This window comes from Colossoma macropomum, unplaced genomic scaffold (assembly GCF_904425465.1).
Source record: "Colossoma macropomum unplaced genomic scaffold, Colossoma_macropomum, whole genome shotgun sequence".
Lineage (NCBI taxonomy): Eukaryota > Metazoa > Chordata > Actinopteri > Characiformes > Serrasalmidae > Colossoma > Colossoma macropomum.
In genome coordinates this window covers 20,899,077-20,926,455 of record NW_023494810.1, presented here as the reverse complement: position 1 = coordinate 20,926,455, position 27,379 = coordinate 20,899,077, and the positions used below count along the sequence as shown (strand labels likewise).

The 27,379-nt window shown below is 38.2% G+C and overlaps 1 protein-coding gene across 7 annotated transcripts in view; it reads right to left on the bottom strand.

Annotated features, from left to right (window-relative positions):
- The window catches only part of plekha6 (pleckstrin homology domain containing, family A member 6), a 98,387-nt gene that overhangs the window by 55,944 nt on the left and 15,064 nt on the right, over window positions 1-27,379 (bottom strand). For 6 of the 7 annotated variants that reach the window (XM_036558965.1, XM_036558966.1, XM_036558969.1 and 3 more), the window contains exons 2-5: window positions 18,175-18,258; window positions 13,466-13,598; window positions 8,777-8,881; window positions 6,629-6,701 (exon numbers count right to left, since the gene is read on the bottom strand). In XM_036558965.1, coding sequence (XP_036414858.1) covers window positions 6,629-6,701; window positions 8,777-8,881; window positions 13,466-13,598; window positions 18,175-18,258 — 395 coding nt within the window. Of the gene's footprint in view, window positions 1-6,628; window positions 6,702-8,776; window positions 8,882-13,465; window positions 13,599-18,174; window positions 18,259-21,818; window positions 22,158-27,379 lie in introns of those variants that run through there. The other variant, XM_036558967.1, reaches the window with a different exon arrangement.

Below are 27,379 nucleotides of genomic sequence, written 5' to 3'. Positions count from 1 at the left end.
AATGAATTCATAATAAAAAATAGTCAGCTGGCCTGGATGAATGAACCAAAACTACTTAAAATAAAAAATTTCAACATTAATTTCCATCAAAAGTAAAGAACATTTTTTCTTCTCTTGTAAAGTTACCATTTTGGTGATAACAAGGTTTTGTTCAGACAGCGACAATATATAAACTAAGTATATAACTGTAAAACAGTTTTTTTTAAAACTGCTTTTTGTCCTAGTACTGAATATATTATATATAAGTAAACTGAAAAACTGAAATTTGTGTTGATGTCTTGCATTTTGTAATGTGGAAAGGATGTACACAGTTGAATAAAATAAATAATGCACTGCTTTAGTCAGTGTATGTACACACACACATACACAAACAGCACATTTATTTTTATTTTCAAATTCAAATATTACCTAATATCTGTCAAGAGTAAAAACGACGAATTGTTGGCATTACTTTTTCTATCCTTTTTTTGAACTATACAAAAGCAGCCAGCATTATTTAGTTATGTAATCACAAGGTTGCACATAAACTGATGATAGAAATCATAAATGGACTTAATATAAATAGGAAAAGTTTAGTGCTTGGCACTATGAACTGTAGTGTTTTCGCTTTAGCTCAGATGAATACAAATGACAGGCTAATCATCTAAGCACATATGGCTCTGAAAACAGGACACTTCAGGCTGTGAACACGGATGATAGAACAAGACACAGAGAGAAATAGAGAAAGAGGGAGAGAGAGAGGGAGACATGAGGACACAGCAGGGGCTCTGGTGCCTGAGCAAGTGAATGAGGTTCTACAGTCAGCGAGGATGATGGTGACTCGGGGCGACGGGTGGGCGAGTGAGAATAACAGAGAAAGAGAGTTGGGGTAGGCCGGCATTCAGCCGATACACAATATCACAACCTGCAGACAGACCCCTCAGTCGCCCACACTCTGCAGGCCCACCTCATTCACTAGAAGTGCACCACCGAGTGGTGCTTTAAAATACTTCATTGAAAACACTGTAAAGTGGGTAACTGGAAGGTACAATCTACTCATACCTCAAATGTGTGGGACAAGGTGCTATCTACAGTGTTAAATTATGGTAGTCTTCATAAGTCTCACATAAAGCCTTGTTATGGTCATATTTGTTGCCTTGTGCAAAGGAATTACTTGCTAAACTCAAGCATCCAGGCCACTAGGGGTCACTGAACATAAGCATAAAAAACCTCCAGAGTACCAGTAAGCAAAAACATCAGAAATTCTCCCTCATAACCCCCTCATCATATTTCATATTATGCCCTCATTTTTGCAAAACCATAAGCCTGCACCATATTCACAATTTTTGTTCTGAACAAAGAATATGCTGCCCTAAATGTATTTAGTAACATATTTGGTTACAATATATGAAAACTTAACACATTCAGAATACTTTTAGAATACAATTACAATACATATTGATAAGACACATGGGAAAAATACTTCTACTGTTCCTCACAGTAACCGGCTAGTAGTTCATGTTATTCCTCTTTTAAAGCGTAATCTACATAATTTAAACATCAAGATGTAAACAAAGCCATTCCGAGTGGGTTAACGTGAAACGCTCTGTTCTAGAGGAACTTCTTCCCAAGTCAGAATTGTTCACAGTGGTGGTGATAGGAACCAGATGTCTGAAGAGTATAAAGCCTATAATGCCTTTCCTTCAAAGATAGTACATGAAATGATTGTAATTGTGTTGCCTGAAGCCTGAGACACTGTTTTACAATAGTTTTTCAAAAACGTATTTTTTATAATACCCTCATGGCGGAGAGGTATGTTCAGGGCATTCTAAGGCAAAATAGTCCCCAGTAAAGTTCATTTTCTCCAGATTTGCTACTATTTTACCATTATTAACATTACGTATAAAAACGTAGAAGATGTGTGTTGGTTCACTGGTGGTTTTGTTAAGTGAATAAAATGGCTATGTTTGTGTTGTAGACATCATGACCCTTGGTTCCTATCATTGCCACTGTAAAGAAAAGAGTTGATGAGTTTCTCTACAATGTACCATTTCACATCAAACCACTCTGAGTGACTGCTTACATGTCAAAAACTGAACTATGTAGACATTTTGAAAATTGGTAGAATTCCCCTGTAACGTGTCTCATGAAAAAATTCCATTTGAATGAAGTTCTAAAATTCTCAACACTTCTTCTCATCATCTGCTTCAGTCCTCTGCTGCTCTGTCTCATGAACTCGGTAAACACACTTCATGAAAACTATATTATCATATTTTTGTGTTTTTATGAGCTGTCAGAAGCCTCATTTTAACTGTATTTTTCATATTTTGAAATTCATATTGTCCCACTTTTACTAAACTTATCATACTAGAAAACTAAGATAAATAATATTTTCTATAAACAATTAGACACAATAAAATCTTACAAATTTGACCATAACGTTGGTAGAACCTCTGTGTAAATAAGCTAGGCTGTAAGACTGTTTAGTTAGCTATGATAGTTACTTAGTAACGTTATAGGTTATAGGTTATAGGTAACGTTAGCGACTTATAGGTAGCTAACATTATCTATCTATAGGTACTTGCTTTCAATCTCAACATCACAACGTGAATTAAAGTTGTTAGCTCACTATAAAACTTTCAATTTAAGATGATATGGCTTTAACCATCAAAAAGTGAATAAAATCACACAGCATGGCCTTGCAGGTTGCTGTTGGGGTTGTGATGCTAATAAATTTGGAACTGCTCCTCCATCTTTTCAGTGTCAAATGCTGATCGAAGCCTGCTTGATAATGTCCAAGGTCTGAGAAACTGTTCAGAGTCAAATGTGCAGAGCAAACTAACAACTTTGAATTACAGTTGTCCAGGATCTTGTTAAGGATGTGGAAGCTAAAGTTGGCTTCCATTTCACCTTAATTGGTGCCACAGTTACATTCTGGCACCTGTACAAGCTGTAGCATTTAAGGTGGAACAGAACATTTGATTAAGATGCTGCTAAAGGTGAAGCCAACTTCAGCCTTGTTATAGATATAACATAAACCATGCCTGTTCACAGTTTGAAAGTGCCGACAGTGCCGAAAGTCCCTTCAAAACTTGGAACAGTAATGTTATATGTCTGCGCGTAGTCCGCCATTTTCTTTCCTGTTGCTGCGTTGTCATTGTATGTAAAAAGTCAAGATTATTACGTAACAATGCAATCGGCATGTTTTACTGCTCTCTTGAGCAAATGCAGGATTTGTACTGGAAGGAGGAGACAACAGTTTTATGTACTAAACTCTCCATATTCAACTATGCAAATGTAAATACAGTTATTTCATTCTATGACATCTTTAACAAAAACTTCAATTTTCGCAAAGACGTTTAATTAGAGTCTATCTAACAAACATGTTTACCACACAAAGTGCCCTAATTTAAAATAATTAATATATTTATGTTGTTTCTTTTAAATACTGCTTTTGTTATGTATTAGGTAAGCATTCTCAGCTCACAAATCACTTGCTAATTAGGTAATTATTGCACAGGAGCAACACTATACCAGCTGTTTTTTTAGCTTTAGTTAGGGCTGTCATGATCATAGAATTTTACCTAATCAATAATTGTTTAATAAATAATTGTGATTAATGATTTAATGGTCTGCTCTTTTTCATTGTTCGCAACTATTCAGATACAATTCAAAAGTTCCAAATTGGCAGACTGGCCGCCTTACTTGCCAGCTATGTTCACTTAGTAGCTAACATTGGGTGTACTGTTGAACCAACACTGTGCGCACACTCACATGTCTACAGTAACAAAGAATTGTATAGAGGTACACATTCACTCACAAGAGTGAATTAGCTACAAAGCTAACAAATAAACAAACATTACTCAGTGCTGCCCTCTAGACATGTTAGAGCACCAATTAGAACAACACACCCAATTCATTTTGTTTGTTACAGCATGATGTGACTGTGAAAAATGACTGCAGTCAGCTTAAACAACTTCAATCATCTCAAATATTTGTGATCATCTTAAACAACTGTGATTAGGCAATTATGTAATAACTGTTGCAGGCCTAGTTTTAGCTCCCTCATGTAGTAAATACTCACTGGCCACTTTATTAGAAACACCTGTCTTGGTGTTAGGCATCCTCTACCCCTTTATCACTGGTCAGTTTGTGACAACAAAACCACTCTTGGTTGGATATTTTTCGGTGCTGGAACACTCAGTGTCACTGCTGTGTAGAAAATAACATAAAATAACAGCAGTCCTGTAAACACAAACTGACCAAGGATGAATATAGTAGCTGACAAATTGTGCATGTAATTTTCCACCCATATAGTTATTATATAGACAAGATAAGTTGACCCCATAAAGTGACCTGTGAGTGGAAGTATAGGGTTCTTGCTTCCAATAAAAAGGACAATAAATATTGTTATAATAATTTTGAGTGACAAAATTTAATGTCATATCACCCTGGAGCTGTGTCTCAGTAGCTGAAAGACCCCAGATGGCTGCAGCCACTGGACAGCAGATGTGTAATGACCAGAAGAGAGCTAACACAGGGGCCATAGCTTAGTCCACTTTGGGATTGGTCAAAGAACAAGAGTGGAAACACTGGGATTGGTGGTGGAGAACGGGGCGGAGCTGCCTGCCATCTGTCACGGCAGCCTCCTCCATTCCACAGTTTCCCTGGTCAGCAGCTGAGTTGTTTATGTGACCTTCACAGCTGGACCAAATGAGATTCTGAGAAAGCCCCCCCCCACGCACACACAACCACCACCACCATCAACATTTCAGATGATCCTCTGGTGTGTATGATGGATGTGTGCAGGCAGATGTGACCAATCCATGCACCAAAGCCTTTGACAAAGCTCTTCAAGACGTTGTGGTCTTAAGTGCCCTTCGTAAAACACACATGCCTTGTCAGGCATGAAATTAGCGGCAAAATTGGCTAAGTGCTTTCCACTTTCAAGTACCATGTCTTTTGCACCCTTATGATGCAAGCATGAATCATAGCAATTCAAAAGCTCCAGCCATCTTGGGAAGCAAAGTGGGCACTGCATGTTCTCTGTCACATTGTAATAACCTATGAAATGGCACAAAAGCTGCAATTATGCAATTATAATGAAATGACGTATGGTTCTGTACTTTTCATGGGATGCTATACATGCAGTACTTTTATGCAAGGCATGAAAGTCAGAGACTGCACTTCATATATATACAATTTCCAGCCAAAACTGCCATTACATATATGTTATTCATTTTCAGGAGCTATTTCAGAGGATATCAAATAGAAAATAATCCTCTTACATAAGGAAGAGGAAAATAAGTGAAAAAATAGGGGTTTGGAGATAAACTGGTACTCCTAACAACCAAGACCTGGTAGACCACCAAAACTGACACCATCTGATAAACAGACCTTAAAGCTTTGATCTTTGAGAGACAGAAGAAAAACAAGCTTCTTCAGATCTGAAAAAAATGTTTCTGTCCATTTTTCCACTGTGAGAAGACAACTCAACACTGTGGGTCTGAAAGAATGTGCAGCTGTAACATCAATGGACTACCCACCCCCGAGGCCAGACCTCAGCATCATAGAATGTGTTTGTGATTACTTGGATTGTGAGAAGCAGAAAATACAACAAACTTCTAAGACTGAACTTTGGAGGTGTGGAAAAACGCCCCAACAGATGTCTGTGAAAAACTGAAAGCAAGTGTCCTGAAAACAATTCAAGCTGTAATAAAGGCAAAAGTGGACACACTAAACAAAAAAAATTATTTTATATTTAGTTGTTGAGAGTGTTGTGTAATTTTCTATTACACATATTTGAACTGCTTTTTCTCTGATGCTGAAAAATAAATGACTCATAGTTCAACGCCATTTTAAATGGAAATTAAAATGAAAAAGTGGCTTCTGACTTCTGCAGTGTACTGTATATTAAAATCTAGGTGCTTACCACCTGAACTGAACCTGATGGGGCCTGACAAAATCTTGGATATTGAGTTGTTTTCTCATCTAGAACATCAGGCTCAGGTTTGTTTCCTAAAATTTTTTTATGTTGTAGGACTGAGGCATCACTTTCATGCTTGTGCTGACCTCTATTCAAATCTACTCAGTTGCACAAGCAAGAAGACATTAGCCCAACCAAGCATCATAGCATTCTGCTCTCTACAGCAAGCAAGCTCATTCAAAAGATCTAATGGCCTAGATTAAACATGCAATGCTCCTTTTAGGCACTAAATTTACAAAGCAAGCCACTGTTACAAGAAAATTAACCAAGAAACACAGTGCAGACCGTACCATGTGTGAAGGATTTAGTGAAGCTTTGTGAAACAAATGCTGCTGCCCAATTTCAAGGATGTGCACATTTCATAATGGCATAAACAATCCCAGAACAAATCGCAAATCCTCTCCTGTTGTGTTGTGGTTTCAACAAAGTATCAGCATGTTACTTAAAACACATTTTGGACATGCTGTGTGCTGTGTGTTATGTAAAACCAAGAGACAGAACAGGCTGGTTCAGAGCAAACTATATTCAAATGAATTTAAAAAAGACCTATAGAGGTTCGGCTAACACATGGCATTTGAATAACCAAATCTCAAAGGCATGAACAGCACCAGCACTGCAATACAGCATGACATTAGAATGAAAAATGAAAAATTCTTAACCTACCCTTGTAGTAAAAGAGACATCGGTCTGTGAGCACGAACCAGCGCTTGTTCCACTGCTTTACACCACTGCTGGCCTGCAACAGACAATAACAGTGCACAAAACATGATAATCATCCTCATCATGCCTTTACAGACACCAAAAGTGGCAAACAACTTGAGTAGCATAAGTGTGGGTTGTGGCGTTTGGACAGTAGCAATGATTAAGCAACTGTTTGTCTTGCACTCTTATTACCTTACTTAGTACCTTCACTCACAGTGCCTCCTTTGTGTTTACTACAAAGCTAAACTGTATCTGTGGATGAGATTTTAATAAACCCTGGAAAATAGGGTCAGTTGTGAAACAGAATTCCCCCTTTAGTGTCTTGTGTAACCATCATTTGCCTGTAGCAGAATGACACCCGCCCCCATCGCCAACCAACCAACTCGCGGTCTGCTGCACCTTAGACCTACGTTCCTACGTTTTAGGCTTGTTTTTAATATTAACTGTTTTAAAGAAAACCTTTGACAAAAATCACATAGTACATATAAAATAAAAAAATAAAACACCAAGGAAACGTGCATTCATGAGCTCCTTCTGGTGTAAGTGCATGGTGACTGATGTGCTAATAGCGCCCCTTGCTAGAGAAACATCAGACTACAACACTCTAAAAAACACTAAACATGCTTTACATTCAAAAAAGAGGTGTTTTCCATCATTATACTCTAATCACTCTGGAAAGTACAGATGCTTTGATGAGATGCTTTGATGTATTTTTTTAATCATTTAAAAAATGTAACTCATTTTAACCACTGAAACACTTGAGCTATATAAATAAAATTGCATTTTTTTCTAATGATATTATGTAATTGATTTGATAACACTATCATTACAGCAAATGGTTATTGGACATGACAAAGCAATGTGTGGATGTAACTCACAAACAAACTTCTCTCCAGCCGCACCAGTAAAAATGTTGCCTAATGCTGGTACATACTGCAAGTGGAAAAAGGTGGCTTTCTGAAGAACATCTAAGTAAAATGAATTAGTATGCTGACAGCAGCCAAATAAAAACTCACTTTACGATGCACATCGACATGCTCGGCTTAGACGCCCTCATGGTTTGGCGATAACTTCAGCCTCACGTATCCTCCTTCTTTCACTCTGTTGTTAATTACCTCACTCTGCTAGTCAGCGTTCAGCAAGTACATTTCCACTCACTTATACGGATGGCGAAAACACAGCCCGTTTACACTTGTGTTAAATGTAGTCGAGATCCGTCTCTGACCACCTCCACATGTCTTAAGCCGAACACAATATGTCCTGGGGGTGTTTACAATGAAAACACATGTTGATGTAAGGTGTAAACAGGCTCTATGATGCAATGATAAAATGTTAGACCAGCTGACCTAGTCTAATTTAAGAAATAGACTACAGACTATTGAGATTATACTTGGCCTTATCACTTGATCAGGAGAAAAAAAGGAGGGGCTTCTTGCCCCAAGTTACCCTTCCTGATGATATACTTTATTGGAAATACTTACCTTGTACTTTCACTTTCTATTCTATGTCTCCTCTCCTCTCTTTTTCAAACAAGCACCTGATATTGCATCCCATGTGAATTATGCCATTGTTCATTTTCAGCCATTTAAATATTTTGCAAACTAATGTTAAAATGGGACAAAATGGCAATTAAAAATGATTAAAGTACACTCTGTGCGTGTGAAACGCTGGGTCCACTGTACAGACATACATTTAGTCAGTTTCGGATTACAGAAATGCCACTGACCAGGTATTATTTGGGTGGCAGACCATTCTCAGCACAGCAGTGACACTCACCAGTGTATCAAACACAGTGACGTTGCCGGGGTTTTTACACACATCAGCATCACCGCTGGGTACAGAGTGGTCTGTCACCAAAAAATACCCTACCAAGAGCGGTTCTGTGGTCAGAAACTGACCGCTAATGAAGAGCAGCAGGGCTAACACAAACTGTGCCACAGCCTCTAACAGTACACTATAAAAGTGAAGCTACAAAGTAGCTGTTTCTAATAAAGTAGCCAGTGAGGGAGTATAATAACAGTAAAGTTGAACTAATCTGAAGTGGACAGAAGCTGGTGTGAATGTAGAGACTATGTTCAGCACAGAACTGCAAGCAGAATGGAATTATACCTGCTTATGGAGCCAGCCCTGCTTGGTCACCTCAGCCTTGGGGTTGCGGCGCATGGAGTTGGAGCGCTTCCCGAAGGTGGCAGCTTTCTTGGGCGTGCGCGAGGCCTGTTTGGAGAGAGGGACAGTAGAGTGTTTATGTAAAGTCACGGCCTTGTGAAATAGCCAGACACAGACACAACAATACTCGGGTGCTCTGAATGATGAGAGTTCACAGAAGTGGATTGAAACTATAAACAAGCTTGATGTCTTTCGAAGTTGCAGACTACACAATATTTAGCTCATTTGTGAAGTTATATAAATCACTGAAAACACTGTTTTCCAGTCCTGCTCTGGGATTTCCCCTGAACTGTGTGGTTTAGTGTTTTCCCTGCTCTAACACCCCTGATTCAGCACACAAAGGCTTTCTTAATTAGCTGGTGAGTTGAGTCAGATTTGTTAGGACAGGACAACACTACAATGTGCCTTGCAGGGGTACTCAAACACACTAGGGCTGAGACACACAAACATAAAAGGCCCATATTCTACTTTTTTCTTGTATTTTATTTTTTAAGTCCACGTAACATAACATTTGTGTGGTTTAATGGACCAACAAAGAGTCATAATTCACCACTCTTTATCCTTCAGAACAGGGGTGTCAGACTCAGGTCCTGGAGGGTCAACGCATTCATACTTTAATGTTTTCCCTCTTCTAACATGATGAATTCATTTATAAACCTTGCTAATGAGCTGAAGAGTTGAATTAACTGTAATAATTGAGGTGGGATGCTAAACGCTGCAGGGCTGTGAGTCTGAAACCAAGGATATCACTATTCTTTGCTACTATGAAACATGATTGCTTTAATGTCAGTCCGTCCTCGGCTTGAATGTGCCTACAATAACAGGTCTGTTTCACTAACTAGGATAACTACTCTAACTGACGTTAGCTAGCTCCAGAAACAATGAATATAGATTTCTCTGACAAATAACATGTTGGCACATTGTCCACTGAGAAAATAATGCCTTGTGTAGACGATTTGTGTTCTGATTGGTTGCCCTGCATCATGCCTCATTAAAAGAGTTCAAAGATGTGAATGCTTCTGTAGGCTTCACTGATATATTTGCTTCCTGACAGCCAGGAACAGCACAACATTTAATCATTTTCCCCTATATCTTCCACTTCAGCAACTTTTTCTCCAGACTGTCTGCAGTAACAACACTCTTTATCACATCAGTGCGAATGGAAAGGCTACACTGCTGTATATGAAATGGGCAAATGTGTTAATGGTTGTGACATTTTGAAGTGTATGAAATATTTTTCTCTGACAACTAACATGTTGGCACATCGTCCACAATGCCTTGGGTAGAAAACGAGTTCTCATTAGCATGCAATGTGACACTTCTTAGCCCTTTAAACTCATTAGCTTATCTGAAGAGGCAGAATCTGTTACTCATCCAACACTTATCTGATGTCCCTTAGCTGTTTTGAATAATACAACATGCTCCTCTGCATACTGCTATATTTCTGTCCAACACCAGTGTTGTCACTTAAAAAGGTAACTACAGTCCAATGTAACTTTAAGTCAAAATTTTTGTTGTTCATTTATTTTGTTCCCTGCTGTTAACCCGTTTATGAATTCTTATGGATACTCAAATATCAAAATTAGTTTGAATGCACATTCTGATTTGAAAAACCTTGACTTTTTTGTTTCCTGTGCCTTTAAGAATTATATAAGTAGATGATCTGTGTTCTGACTGGTTCTGCCTCATTAAAAGAGTTCAGATGTGAATCCCTCTGTAGGCTTCACTGATATATTTGCTTCCTGACAGCCAGGAACAGCACAACATTTAACGATTTTCCCCCATATCTTCCACTTAAATAACTTTGCTACAGACTGTCGGCAGTAACGACAGTCCTTATCACATCAATATGAATGGATGGGCTAAACTGCCGTATATCAAATGGGCATTCATATGCAAATGTGTTTGTAAAAATAAGATAGTTACAAGGAAATGTATTGGTTTTCATGACATCACAGTCATGAACAGTGAATTCAAAATGGGCTGGTTTTACACCTTCATTGCATATGGGTCAATGATGACTAAATTTTGTGACGACTAAATTTTCTGTCCAACAGCATTTTTTCAGTTTAAAAAAGGTTTAAATGCAGAAAAAGATACTATATATATGTAGTACCTCTCCCACATAACTGCTCACTGCTCATTTTAAAATATCGGTTAACTGTAATTTTCCTGTTACTTAAAGGGTCAAAATATCATGTGGTGTGACCGTCCGGCCATGACTGCTGTTTTGAAACTTCTTTGAAATTACTCTAAACCTATTCATTTTTATTTTTTATCCCATTTGGCATGATTTCCAAAGTGTTTTGTTGTCCTGTTCAAAACTGCAAAGCATTTCTAATTTTATTTCCATCGTAATACACAAACAAATTTTGTCCCATGATGTCTGTTTTATAAAATATCATGTGGTGTAACCATCAAGAAACGACCACTTTGGGACCTTTATGTTAAAACCATCTCAAAAACAGGAGATTACATCATATAGCAGTTTGCCAAGGGCCCATGGAAGCAGTAAGCAGATTTGTAAGTGTCTCTGAAATTTGGGAAAAAATAACCTTTTTAACAGCTGCCATGTCACTGCCACATTTGTACATCATGTGGTTTGACCTCAAAAAAATAATGGATATTAAAATTATATACAAATAAATATTTTCATTATATATTTCGTTGTTACCTTTTGTGGAAAGCTATCTTATTTTCTTTCGATGGCCAATTCTGTTCTGGTAAACTTTGACTGAACTTGAAAACATCATGTGGTGCGACCAAATATCATGTGGTGCGACCAAATATCAAGTGAAAAAGTTTCTTCAGTTCTACCTGAAAAAATTACTTCGTGGTAACAATTGAATTAGTTGTGCTCAACTTCTTACGATTTACTTTGATTTAAAAAAAACATTCACCAAAGTAATTGTTTAGTTAGTAAAAAAAATGTTCATTTACTTGTTACCACATTAAGTATTTCTTTAGGTTTAACTAAGAATCTTTTTTACTGTGTACCAGAGAAAAATGGCAAGGAAAGGTTCCATAGGTAAAAATAGTATAACAGAAATAGAATTTGTCCTGTTTTGTCGCCCACTTTTACAAATGCGGGATTTGCATTTGAAGGAAGAGACAACAGAGTTTGAGCTTTGTGTGTCAGGTTCATGTACCAAACTTTTCTTATTCAACAATTTCAATGAAAGTACAGTTTTCAATTTTATCACCTTTAAACTCAGCGTACAAACAGAAATTCATGTCCTAAAATTCACAGGAACATGTCATATTTGAGCGTGTTTGCTGTAGGAGATGTGTTAACTTATTTTCACATTTGCATATCATTGTGCAGCACTAAAATTCCTTTCTGTCAACACATTGTTAATCACTGACACAGTATGGTTGAGTTAATGCGTTTACTCGCGCAAGGTCCCGTCTCAAAGCACACTATCTTCCCTATGTAGTGCACTTCGTTGATCATGAAATAGCAAATCCTTCACCCAAAGAGTGCATGAAATGTTTGACTAAGTCATCTATAATCAACATTAACAATAGGTTACAAATTCCCTATTTAAAACTCAACTGCTTGTTAATGATGATCATGTTTGTTTGAACAGTAGCGCACTATGTAGGGGACATTGAGTGATTTGAGACGGTGTTATTCTCTTCTCAGAAAGTAAACACTGCAAGCGAGACGAGAAAGGAGAACTTTTGCAGCGTCTCGTTCCAGAGCTTGTGTGACTGTTAACTCAGAGCTCATTTTGGAGACACTGCTCCACAGAAATATGTGTTAAAAGCTTTAGTTTCGATTCACAGTTGTTGTTTTTTTTTGACGCTAAAAGCTTCATTTTATATTATTAACGAACCATAAGCATAAGTTAAACCTCACAAACCGTGACATTTCTTCTATTTCGAAGTCCCCACAGACTTCTACGTTAAAGTTAACCTTGTATTCTCTAAAAAGTAGCGGGTGGTGGTCGCGAAGATGACTCGTAAGGTTTGATGTGTTGATCCCTTTCGCCGCTATTTTCTTTCGGCATGTTCTGCAGACAGGGTGGTCATCTTCAATTAACTTTCCTTCTGCATCCTTATAAAACCCAAAACATGACCAAATGTCAGACTTGGTCTTCTTAGAAGGCTGAAATATCTCAGAATCTCTGTCACTACATTCCACCATGTTCTCCCTTCTCTCCCTCTCCCCCTCCCCCTCTATACACACACAGAGCTGCATATGAGAGAATGATTCTGCCTTAGTTTGACTCTGTACAGCGAGTTTTTCACACCGCGGTAATCGACCGCGGTTTTAACGATACTTTAAAGTTCAAACGGTACTACTAACCGTCATTAATTTTACCGCGGGTTACCGTGAAACCGGTAACCATTTCATCTCTAATATGGCCCCTTTAAATAATGAAGCACCTCCAAGCTTATTTTCTGGACATTTTCATTCTTTGCTTGCTAGACAGTCTGAATTGAAAATTTATTTTAGGCCTACAGTGGGCTCGGTCTGTACCCTAAAAGCTAGCCACAGTTTTTCTCCACTGTGTATTTTAATCTTCAACAGATCCATCGTTTTTATTGCATCTATGCTGTGTATTTTTTCAGCCTCTGCTCTTGCTTCTCTGATGAATGCTGATGTGACGTGGCGGTAGTACTGACCCGTGAGTGGTTCTGGGCCTCCGAGGTGGGTTCGGACACCATACTGAGGTTGTTGGCATTGCTGTTGGCCTCGCCGGCGCTGGTCATCGGCCCTCTGCCACCCGCCTTGCCATTCATGTCCGTATCAGAGCTCCTGTGAGCACAGAAATTCAAGCACTCAGCTATTTCCTCATCACTTCAGCTCATGTAGAGACTGTTCTCAAACTAACAGACAGAGCAGCTGCATCATGGGAGAGGGGGAACACAAAAACAAACAAAAAAATACAAAAACACAGAAGGACTATGGGAAGCAAGCAGACGTGCACACATGGAGCCGCTATTTTTATCTCCCACTGGCAAAGACACAAGGCCGCACCCCAGAGGCTGCAGTTTAAAAACAGGCGATGGTTTAGAAAGAATGTGATTGGAGTGGAGAGCCCAGAAGAGAGAGGGATGAGAGAGAGACAGAAAGAGACAGGGCCTGCAGACTGCATATGCTTGCCTGCAGTCCCTGTTCAATGGTATTGATCTCTGCTCTGGACTTTCCAGGCTCTCTCGAGAAGCCATTGATCCGCTGACCAGCAAGACGGACAAATTTACAACCAACTCTCCAGAGCTTACAAGCTATTCAGACCTTCGCTTTAGAAGAGCACTGTAATATGAGCTTCAATACATAGGAGCAGATTTACATACAGTAGATCTACAGCTGTAACTCGTAGCCATTTCCCAAAATCTATGCAGATCATTGCTGTCATAAGAAAGCCTTATAATCCAATTTTTTTCATGGCATGAAAAAAAAACAGTTGTCCTTTACATCAGACAAGCATGTCATGACGAATGAACCAACCAAAGTGGTTCAAAATCACATGTAATCTCTTTACACTGCATTATGTAAGATGTTTTGGTTAAAATTGAAATAAGTAGCATTACTGAATGAGAGGCGTTGAGTCAGATTTCAGAGTTTTTCAAAGCATGTCATACATGTTTATGCATCAACAGGTTTTCTTGCAACACTGACAATATGGAACATGTTTAGTTACACACAACATGTCACAGACTCCTAAGCAGTTAAATCATTAAAGCAATCAGATGCACACACAGTGTTAATGATCATTGCACTGGTACGTAATCATGCTCATACAGAAAACATCACTAAGCTAATAAGCTCAGGTTAATTTAAGCTTAGCTGCAAAAAGCAGCCACGTTTCACCAGCTCCCAGTGTTGGAGTAGGAAATTAATTGCCTCAGACCCATCAAGGACCTTTAGTGGCATCACACTTTATTAATGTGCTGTGGACCTACAGCCCTGTATTGATCCTTGTCAGCACACAGACGATGAGAAGTGGGTGTACTGCTTCTATGCAGAGTGAACAATACTTTAAACATCAAGATTTACTGCCCCTCTAAAGAAACTGAGGTACATTGTATTTCACTTCATGGAATATATATGAAAATACTAGATTTTGTTCGAGGTAATTTACCCTAACAGGGTCCTGTTTGTTTGTATATTCATTAGGGGTATTATAATATGCATATTCATATTCATTCTTCACTGGTTACAGGATAATATGTCCTATAAATCAAACACAGTTTTAATTTTATGCTAATTATCAAACACTGACAAACTGGTTCTAATATAAGATATATGAGACTTATATTAGACTGTTCTATTGTAAAACATTGTTCTATTGGCTATCGATGTAGCACTGTAATGTACATTACTGTGCAGAAGTCAAAGACCACCCTTTATTTACATAATTTCCAGTCAAAACAGCCATTAAGCATGGGTTATTCATTATCTGGGTCAGGAAGACAGCTGAAAACATCCATACAAAAGAACAGACTTAATATTACTTAATATAACTTAATGGCTGTTGACTGGAACTTACATAAACAAAAGGGTGGTCTCTGACTTTTATACAGTCCTATAGAGCATTTTTCCCTTCTTTACATGACATTTTGCCGAAACCACATGTGAAAGCAATGTGTCATATACATTCATTTATTCATTTACATTTAAAACTGTGTTATATTGTGACGCGAAGACTGGAAAACATTTCATACAATCTGTGTATCATTAACACCCCTGATATTCATGTATTAGCATGCATGTTATTGAATGACGCTACTGAGTAGATGCTATTTTATAGCTACTGACAGCCATACAGAACTGATCTGGGTGCCAAGACTGGCCGTAACTGATCCTGTGCCAACATTTTGACAGGCCTGAGTTACAGTCCACGCAGTAACAGTCACTCCTCTCCTCTCCTAACACACTGTAAACCTACACGCACCTTCACCCTCTTCAGAACAACACAAAATAGGCTACCTTTTTCCCAGGTGACAGCCGGGATCAAAGACACCTGGTGAAACCAGGATCCCTTTGGGTTTTCCCTCTGCTGTGTGACATTTTGTCTGTGCACATGTATATGTGTGTGTGACACACTCCCTTGGCTCTTGTCGTCTCAACGGACAACCTGGATGTTTTATTCATTTGGAAAGAAGTGCTATGCTTTCAGGCGAGCTATAACGGTTTTTACACAGTCGGCTGTTTATTCAGGACTCTGTTCATTCATAAAAGCTGGTCCTAAACTGACAAAACATGTCAATACAACGTAGGATCATATTTATAGCTCTGACCCATGTCAGAAATACCTATTACTATCACAATATGAGTTTGTAACAATCGTTAAGGGCTGCAAAAACAGAGCAGAACACATTATCTCACATGCATATTAGATAACCTAACGAGTGCTATCCTGTGCTGGGCTTAAACCCTGCTCTCCCACAGAGACAGCGAGCAACTTAACCATTCGGCTAAATAGCTAGTTAGCGCATAGCTCAAAAACTACTCTATCCTGAACAACAAACTGAAATCCTAAAAACAGAAAGCAGTGATTAGTACATTCTGTTCAACCTGTATTAAAACCACTACAAAAACAGGATATTTGATGTTTTACCTTATGACCTTTGTTTGTTTGTAAATATATGCTCAATCCAAATTTAAAGCCTGCAACATGTTTCAAAAATGTTGGGACACGAGCATCACCTTTCCTTTTAACAGCATTTAAAAAAACGCTTAGGGACTGAAGACACCAACTGTTCCAGTTTTGAAAGTACAATTTTTCCTCAATAATACAAGCGTCCAGCTGTGCAAATGTAGGGGCCTTCATTGTCATATTTTGCACTTCATAACGCATAACATGCTTTCAATAGAACAGCATAGTTCTTTATGTCTTTGGCCCATTATTTTCATAAACAATCTCAAAAGTGGATTTGATGGGCCACAATATTTGTTTTGACTGTGCATTAGTCCATTTCAGATGAGCTTTAGCTCAGAGAAGTCGGCAGCGTTTTCTGGACGTTGTTGATATATGGCTTCCACTGTAAATAATATAGTCTTAATTGCATTTGTGGATGCAGTGACAAAAAGTGTTTATTGACGATGGTTTGACAGAGTATTCCCAAGCCTGTGTAGTGATATCCATCACAGAAGTATGACAGCAGAAGCATGCCGCCTGAAAGACAGAAGTTCACGCACATTTAGTTGTAGATTTGGGCCTTGCTTTTTACGCTTTTTACAAGATTTTTCCAGATTTTCTGAATCTTTTTATGCTATTATGCATCGTAGAAGATGAAATACCTAATATCCTGCTAAATGCTCATTGAGAAAATTGTTCTTAAACACTTGAACTATTTGCTGAAGCATTTTCTGACAAAGCAGAGTCTCAACCCACCCTTGCCTAGATGCTCCTTTTATACCCAAACATGATTACATTACCTCTTTTAAAAGGTTTATGAAACTTTAACTACATTTCTAGTCTTAAATTGACTTTTTTGAAATGTGCTACAGGCATCAATTTCAAAATGAGCATGTATATACAAAAAAAACAATAAAGTTGATTAGATAAACATTAACTAATGTAATTTAAAATGCACAGACTGTATGGTCAAACATACTGCAGTAATGGCTTCTGTCACAACAAATCATAAGGGTTTTTTTAAGGAACTAAAGGTAATTTAATTCAGTTTTGTACGCCAATATTGAAAATAAAAACATTTATATACTGATGTATTTTTGAAGCCTGATTGTAGTGTACAGTCCTTATTCACCCTTCAAGTGCACAGAAATGTGCTTGTAGTTCTGATGTAAGTAGCTATTAATATCATTTTCATTTCACCAAGCATTAAAATGTGCTTTTGCTATTTGCTTTAAGGAAAAGTTAGATTTCTGTGTACATAGCAACAAAAAGTATTTTTCAATCATCATGATATCCAACAGCTTTATCAAATATTGCATTCTATGTCCACCTCATACAGCTCTACTGTTTAGTAACCATGACGAAAAATGAGTGTTACAGAAGCAAAATATTCAAATCCTCAAAATAGTGTCCAAACTTCAGAAGCTCTCCTTTACATATTTAGCATTCATTACTACCATTCTAATAAAAACAGACTGTTATCCTTCTTTGATAGGCAACTGTGGCAGGAAGTGTAAGAAGCTTACTAATATCTACTAGCAAAATGCTATTTCATTTATTCATAACTTGAGGATTCTTTGTAGAACAGATCAGAAAACATCAATCCAGATTTAATATGTACCGATCAGCCACTAATGTTGGATCCAGCGATCAGTACACATCAGTGCAGACTTAATATGTACTGATCGTCCTCTACAGCCATCTGCAGGAGTGAAGGTGGAAAAAAATAAAAAAGCATTGCACACTCACGGCAGGGATTTCTGGAACTGTCCGTTTTCTTCTAGACGAGTATGGATCACTGGGTGCCCAGCTGGCCCATTCGGGTCATTCTGGCTGCAAAACATAAAGCAAAGAAACGACAGAGTAAATGTGTTGTTGTAAGCTCCATCACACTTTTCCACACCAGCCACAACAATTCTTTAAAACAGCACTGCAGAGTTAGCCAACATGTTTAATAATTCAACAGCCAGGGTTACAACATTACACCCAAATCAATACATATACACCTCATCGTGTGTGTCGTATGTGTGTGTGACGACTACCGTTACAGAGAGGAAGGTTAACCAGACGGTCTACTGAATAAATATTTGAAATAAAACTAAACATGAAACTGGGGTAGGCACGAACATCGTACTGTCCTTATACTGTGTAAACAATTATCATATCTTATATAGTCTGTTCAGGCCTAAAGAAGCCTGCTCTGCTTCTGACTTGCCAAGCAAGTCCTACTTCAGCCTGAACATGGTATCATGCCCCACTTTGAGGAAGCGTCACACTTTCAGATAGGATACAGTCCAGGGACTTCTGCACTTGCTCGTTTCTCTTGTGTCTAAACTACAAGTGCTCCTGTCTTGTATGCAGCAGGGTTGCTTCATAGGCATTGATTTCACTCCCACTGAAGTTGTAGAAGTGAGCAGATCTTCCTTCCTGCATTGTTACAGAGCCGGTTTAACCTGCATCCCACTGTGATACAATTGTATGCAAAAATTTGAACACTCTCAGTCAAATTACACATTTTGGTGATTTTGCTGAAAACAAGTTACCACATCCCCCACATCCATTTAACAACCTTAAATATGTTTATTTTATTTTTTTTTGCAAAGGTTAGCACACAATTTCTGTTTGCTGAGTTTATCATACTGGAAGCAATAAAACTTAAAATACAAAATAACTTCTGCCTGACACGTTTTCTGCATGACATTTTTTCTAAATATACCAAATTCAGCTAATAAACAGTAATTTTACATTAAAATGTGCAGGAGTACTTAGAAAACTAACGAAATGTGTAATTTGACTGGGGCACTCAAACTAGATTAACTAGAGCCCCACTGCAACAACATTAATGGGCCCCCTATATGAGCATTACCTTAAAATTAAAAATTACAGTGTATTTTGCTTGTTTACTCACTTTTGCAATGTCTCAACCTGCTTAACCCACTTAATGCTGAAGCATATTATTAAGTTATCACAGCTTGTACACAAGAAGCCTAAAAAACAATATAAACACTATCGGTAGTTACACCACTCACATGATCATTAAAAAAACTGGGTAACACTGTTTTTGAAGGCTATCTTCACAGGAACCTCATAACACAAGCATAAGCACTCAATAACTGATTATTTATGAACAGCTTATGCCAGTAATCACAAGATGACATAAGACATTAAAGAAGTAAATCACACTGCATTGACTAAACAGGCCTTAAACCAAAGTGAAAGACACTTATGTTATGAAGCATCATTTCAAGTCACATAGAGCAGAGGCCTAGTTAAGAACACTATATATCAGTTCTATGAATGATTTTGATACCCTTGGACATGAGAGATAATTTTCACACATATGTTCCCCTGTGTGAATATACATGTGCATACAGTTGTATGCAAAAGTTTGGGCACCCCGCTCAAATGACACATTTTGTTGAATTTCTAATTGAAAATAAGTACACACCCTTTTGTACAATTGCATAATTACTGTTGCCTGTGGCATATAATATGTGGCCTGTGCAAATTTTAGGTTCTTTACTAGGTCTCTGCTTTGCAAGTTTCATAACACTGCTTCATAACAGTGTTATAAATGTCTGTCACATAAGTCCCCCTATGTCAACATGTCATTTACTGCATGAAATATCTTAAGTCATCATGTGATTACTGGGATAAGCTTTTTTAAAAAATTCTAGAGTACTACTTTAAAAATATGTTATCCAAGGAAGTCCCTATCAAGGTAGCCTTCAAATAAAATGTTACCCTTTTTATGATATTGTCTAATAGCTTAACTAAACATTGCTACTTATGCGATTTTATACCCAAAACTCATGGGTAACTATGGTAATGATATGCTTCAGCATTAACGTACTAACTTGTTTGAAACATAGCATTAGTGAGTAAACAAGCAAATTTCACTGTAATTTTTAATTTATTGAAAATAATATAGGTAGCACATTAATGCCAAATAATGTTTTTTTTTCTCAGAGGCCCATAAGATACTAGTTACCCCTGGTAACCCTGGTACCCTTGTAACCCCTATCTCTACAGAGAACAAATTTCTGTACATTTTAATACACAATGACTGTTTATTTGCTGAATTTAACATACTGATGAAAAATGAAACTTAAAACGTGGACTCTGCAAAAGTTTTTACATTTTATGTTTTACTTTTGACATTTTATGTTTTATTGTTTCTGATATGTTAACTCAACAAATAAAGAAAATGTGCACTAAAATTTGCAGAAAAAATCATATTTTTTCAATCTTCCCTGTAGATGATATGTTAAAGGTAGCCTTCAGATAAAGGGTTACAAAACTGAAAATTTATAGTCTGAAGAAGATGGAGGCTGACACGAGTAAAGTGAAGTGCTATTTGCATTCACTGCCCTAACAATAATCAGCTATCGATTTTTGTACATAACGCACTGAGAACATCCCATAAAGGCACCATGTGCCGCCGACTGGTTCATTAGGAAAGAAAGAACTCAGCAAATCGTGCTCCCCTGTTTCTCTTCAACAGGGGACCAGCTAGTTAAGGGTGTAAATGATGATGTTTCAGATTCAAAGTGAACTGAAGATGTTTTTTTCTGTTCTCCCTTTAACTTTCTGAAGTTTACGAGAGGTTTTGGAAGTATGTGTAGGCCTGCATGCCAAATTCTTGGCACTGGTTGCTCACTGCTCGGGATAATACAAGCACTAGCTGTCTGGGCAGTCTCCTAGTCTACACACATACACTCTGAGAGATAGGTAGAGGACAAGAGACAGCAGCCAGGAATACAGTCACTCTTAAGGCATGTACCTCCAACACATGCTATCCTTTGCACCCAGCGCAACCTAGAAAAGTAGAACAGCAACACATGGACGAATCTAGCCACTGGCCACTGAGCAGACTGAGGTATGTGTACGTGACGTGTGCTATGGTCCTCTTAGGTTTTTGCAACTGAGCATGCTTGCTTGTGCATAACCCACAAACCTACATAGAGGGTCGGAACAGCTCCCTGCGTAGGAGAATCAAAATCATAATAGCACAGATAGCTTAGCGACAGCAATCTCACAAGTATATGTTAAAGCAATTTCAAGCTAATTTGACAGCACTCAAATTAGCATATTTTACTGCTGGACTCGAACACATGGCCGTCACTCCGCCAGTCAGACTGAAGTAATACCACACCACCACCCACATAAACACACATACAAAACAGATACACCATGCTGAGATACAAACATCCGTAAGATTTCCTATAAAAGCCCGGGATGTCTCCCTCCAGCACTGCATTGCAGTCCTGCCTGACCTCCAGCTCAGCTGCTATAAACTTCCCCGCTCTCTCCCTCAATCTCTCTCTCTCTTGCTCTCTCTCTTTCCACCGTCCTCCTGCAAAGCGCGCCTTGCACGTCCCTGCCTCACCTACCTGACTCTCCGGTCCGCTCGGAACTTCAGCATTTTCCCCTGGATCAATCATATAACGTGCGCAGTGAGCACCAGCTGGCCGGAAAAACAGAGAGAGAGGGAGAGAGCGAGAGGGAGAGAGAGAGCAGCTGGCTTGCGATGCCAGAAAAGACTTTATTGCTGTCGCTGTAGGGTGTTGCATACAATAATTGCTGTCCTCCTTTTCTCTCCTTGAGAAACGTATGCTGTACCTAGCCAGCCTTTCTCTCTCTCTCTCCCTCTCTCTTTCTCTCTCTCTCTCCTTGCTCTGCCTCTCTCTCTCCTTTCCTATCCTTTGCTCCCCCTCTCTATATCTCCCTCGTGCTCTCCTGCCTTGCCAGAAGTGCTCGGCTCAGCTTGTTTGGTCCCTACCACTGTCCGTCTCTCGCTCTTTCTCTCTCTCTCTCTCTCTCGCCCCTTCTAGCTCTACCTCTCTCATCCTCCTTTCATTCGTTTCCCACAGGAGTGACTGACACAGAAGGACCAAGGCAAGTAGGGGCCTTCGAATCAGAGGGCAGAGATGTGTGTGTCCTCAGCTTCAGCAAGGAGCCACTAGGGACGGTCATTACCAATGACCCATAGGTGCCTCATAGTAGTCCCATAGGAGAGCAATGACAGCGCGGGCTAAAGGCAGAACGTGGAAGAGGCGGGGCAACTGGAAAGGGGGGGGCAACGTTAGCCATTCAGGTGTTCTGCTTCACATTACGACCCTCCCCACTCCTCATCTTACCCAGATACACACAGACAAATGGAGGTACTCGCACACCGCTCTCAGCCCCACAATAATTAGATCAACGTTTTATATGGAGGCAACCTCAGCATTAAAACTGCAAAGCAAAGACCACAGGCATATTAAAATGTCACTGTGTCACAAATATTCATGGCGGACATATTTTAATCATGTCTCGAGGCATCCTATCAGCCATTTCCTCTCTATTCTGAAGATGGTATCTTTTATGATCTTTTAAATCACAGATTTCCATCTCTGTAAGGGCAAAGTAAGAGTATGAGTATTAAAGCAAAGATGGAAACGGTTACTGCCCTTGAAAATAGCCAGTGCCCTTGATTTACACGCTCAGAATGCAAAATGTAGTATTCTAGTTTGCATCCACAGTGACTAATAAAGTGACGTAAATCAGCATCCATGGTGACTAATAAAGTGCCAGAAATCAGCAGTAACAGATATCACTTGTTACAAGGAACTTCTCTAGAAAATGTGGACATAAAGTTATAGAGAGGACTTCAACACTGAGAACTGGCTTCAGCTAAATGAGGAAGAACTGTTAAAAGTGGTTAATAAAAGTCTAAATGTCATGTCATACAGAAACATGAAAGAACGTCTCAGCTCATTCCAAATTCAGAGTGGCTTTCTCTGGCCTTCACAGTGGCAATGTCAAGAAAAAAACCACATGCACTTCTATGTAGGTCCCAACATACACAGTAGAAGCCATAGAAAAAAAAAACTCTTTTGGTTCCTTAAAGAACCATGTTTGAAAACAAGATGTGAGTGTGAAGAACCATGTAAAGTTTTAGAGAACCTTCACATAATGTTGAGGTTCTTCAACCCCTTAAAATCCCAGGCTTATTAAATACTTGGTTGAGTTATTCTTAGGTTATAGAAGTATGTAATAAAACTTTGGGTCCACTGGCTGGTCCTGGCCACGTAAGCGGCTAAAGGTTCACAACTCATTTACAAAAATTGTTCTACTATGGCACTGCACAAAGAACCCTTTTTTATTTTTAAAACTGTACGGCACTGTAACAACTGTTATTCAGTAATAACTTATCCAGTGAAGACTGAAATGTTTTGCAATCAAATGTTTTTATTTTTGAAATAATGCTCCAATGTAATACAAAATACAGTAGGCAACAAAAGATATAGCAATAAAATGGAGCACCCAACCCCCCCAACATTCCCCACCCACATGGCACCCATAAACCCACCTCTGATCAAAGAAGAAAATAATAGTGAAAAAATAAATGAATGAATAATCTCTTTGACATATCGAGTAATACAAAACAGGTTTCACAATAAGTTGCCAATTTTCTTAGCTGCACTTTCCAAAGAGTTCAAGGTCTTCAAATTAGCTCCATGGATCTTTGCAGTTGAAAGTTCCATATTAATAATATCCACAAAGGTGAGGATCCATTGCTGCCAGCACAAAGAATGTGGAGGTTGCCAGCGTAAGGCTAACATTTTTTTTTGCAGCTGTGAGACCAGCCAGTCAGATTCACTTTTCAGCACAATTTAGATTACATTCAGAGTCGTTAATCAAAAGCAAAGTTTGGACCATATTTGGAATGGTTTTATTGAGAACATCTGATAATGTAAAAGAAACTTTAGTCCAAAACAAAACAAAAGCACGTTTAAACACTCCCAGTACATATGTAAAAATTTTCTGTATGCACCATCAGGATGAAGACTGAAATGTTGATAAATAATTTAAACTGATGATTTATTAACAATTTAAAGTATTTTGGGAACAACATCCCATATAGTCATTCCTTGTCACAAAATTACTAAGAATTGCAGCTATTTGATCAGTGAGATTTGGCCATTTTTTTAATTTGAGGCATTCTGGATATTAATTTTATCATAAGTTCATTCTCAACGCTATACAGCTTTCTCAAGTACAATGAAATCAGCAACAGCTCTGTTCATCCTCAAAAATGTCCTTATGTTTACAATTTGCTACAAATTGTTTGAGGCCTATAGAATATTAGCATCATATCAGAACCATTTTAGAATAATATATCTGCAACTACATTAGTTTTATTTGATTGAAAATGTTTACATGCATTTACATGCATATGATTTCTGCAGTTATCCGATTATTCCAATGGTCATGTAAACCTGGAGTTTTCTGATTATCTGATTACCCAAGTGCATATAAACGCAGCAGCCGGATTACTGACAAAATCTGATTTTCTGCAGTTATCAGATTTTAAGTGCATGTAAACACACTCAGTCATTCCATCTTCTGCAATGTATATAGAAGTTGGCTCTCACAGATGTACTGGCATCATCCAAATTCCAGCCAAAAAAGCATGTTATTAAGTGATTTGTTTTATATTGTAATAAAAACATACCTCTGGCATGAGGAAATTCATTCACTTATAAGAAATTAAAGGTTTCATGATCATAGGCCACTCCTTATAGGAACTGCAAAGCTAATACTCACCTTGCTCACCTTTCTGAATACAAAATACCATCGTGGCTATATATGAATATAAAATGCATCTGAAGCTAACCTTTATAGTACATGTTAAAAAAACTAAACTTTCTGTGAAAGCAACTAAATAAACAAATAAATAATAAAAGCCAGTTATCAGAAATCCACAAAATCGCTGAGAATTCTGGAAAGCTCTGTCCAAAGCTACAAAATTAATATTATTGTTGTAGTAAAGACTGAGACCTGGATACACTGACTCTGAGCCAAACCTGAGACCAGGACACACCGCATCTGAGACAAGACAGAGACCAGATTAAGATTTTCTTTCAGAATATAAAAGCGGGAAGAATAAAGAGGGAAAACTGATTAATTTGTAGTTCCCTGTACAGTCAATTCATTTGTAGATCTTTATAGAAACTTTATAATAAAAGAATCTGAACTCACAATTTTTTTTTGTCTACTGAAAGTTGACCCATTTTTCCACAAATCTGGGATATAAACTATAAACAAATGGTGTCTGTTCAGTGATCTGCTCTATAAAAATTATTTTTATGAAATAATACAAAGAACGGCTAAGATTTTTGGCTTTCAGCAGTAAATTGTAAGCATACAGCAATATGTGTATGATCATAAAACACATTTTCTGTCAATCTAAAGGGGAATTTTTACAATAAATAAATAAAATAAAAATCTACATTAATTTCATGCAGCTACTGAATAATTTGCCTTACGATTTGGTCATGTGAATTCAAATGGAAAAACCAAAATATACCCAAGATGAAAACATAGCAATAATAACCTTCTAATAGGCCATCAGGGGATGTTTGAATTTTGGAGCCAATGAATATGAACAAACAAAAAATGTTGATATTCAGTAATGATAGAAAAAAAGGTCAGAAAAAAGGGTCATTTTCAATTACCTCAGACAGAGGCATCAAACTTGGCTGATCTCAAGAACAATTTCTGAGTCCACCTTACCCAGAGACAAGACCAAATCAAAATGACGTTGAGACCGAGACAAGACCAAGACAAAATGATTGAGACTGAGAAAAACCAAGATCATCAATTTACGGTCTCAAGACCGAGGCTGGACACAAGTACTACAAAACTAAAATCGTTTAAGACCTTCAGTTTCAGAGTTTCAGAAATGTGACACTTCCGAGCACTGTTTAACTAAAACCAACGATGTCTGTTTAATTTTTTAACATATCAAACAATGTCAGTCATAAGATGTTCACACTGGTCAGGCCCTACTTCTAAGCATCGCATTCTTATTTTCTCATCAATTTTCTCCTCACATGTCCTGTCCATGTCAGAATGTACAAAAGCTTTATTTCTGAGATCTTCATTTGCTTTCAGTCACTGATAACCTTGTGAAATTCCAACATCTCTAGCGCATTCATTCATGCAGTTAAATGAACACTCTGGCCTTCACTGAAGTCTTTGATCAACCTCTATTGAAAAATCACTGTGCTGTCATCTCTATTGACAGCGATGACGTCTCTTCCTTTGCACTCTGACCCTCCACCATAGAGGCTGTCTTACCAGATGGACCCCCCCCCCAGTCACACTGCGAATGGATATGACAGAGATACATGCGCAGGAGGCAGCAGCTTACCTGTTCTGCTAAAGGGGATTAGCTATGATCCCCCCACCCCCACCCTGCACGTCCAGTGACGTTATCTCAAGTCTTTCTGTGTTGCAAAGCTCTCTGTCTTTGCTCAGATTGTGGTGTGTGTCCTGCTAATCCACCGTGCATGCAAAAACTTTAGCATTCTGTGCTTACAGCTAAATGTTTGGTATTTAGTGCTTGTGTTCACAGATAAAGATCAGCAACAAAAGGATGCATATTCACTCTACCTTTAGACGAAAGGTACATGTACAGAGGATGCATCAGAGTGATCAGTTAGTTTTCAAAGTAGGGCTAATGGTATTTAGCTATACTGAGTAATAATACATTCATTTTACTGAACAGAATCATCAGGCTTGTGGCATTTAAACTCTACAAGACTGTACTAATACTTTAATTTCATGATTTCAATTTTGGTTGGACACAAAAGAGTGAAAGGTCTTTAAGCATCCAGTGGAAAACTGTCCAATCAGGATGTTTTTCCTATAGTATCTAGGCAGATACAGCCAAGTGAGCTCTCCCACTGGTTGTGCCTTTAGGAGCTGGACTAAAGGCCTTACACATTAGATTAACTACTAACATAACACTGTTGTCGGAAGAAAACCAAAATGGTAACTTTACAGGAGAAGGAAAAAATACTTTATTTTTTTTATTATAAGTCAATGGAACCAGACGTTTTTCCAAGTAACTCTGGGCCGTTTCTTTTGGTCCATTCTTCATGAAATTTGCACACAATGTAAA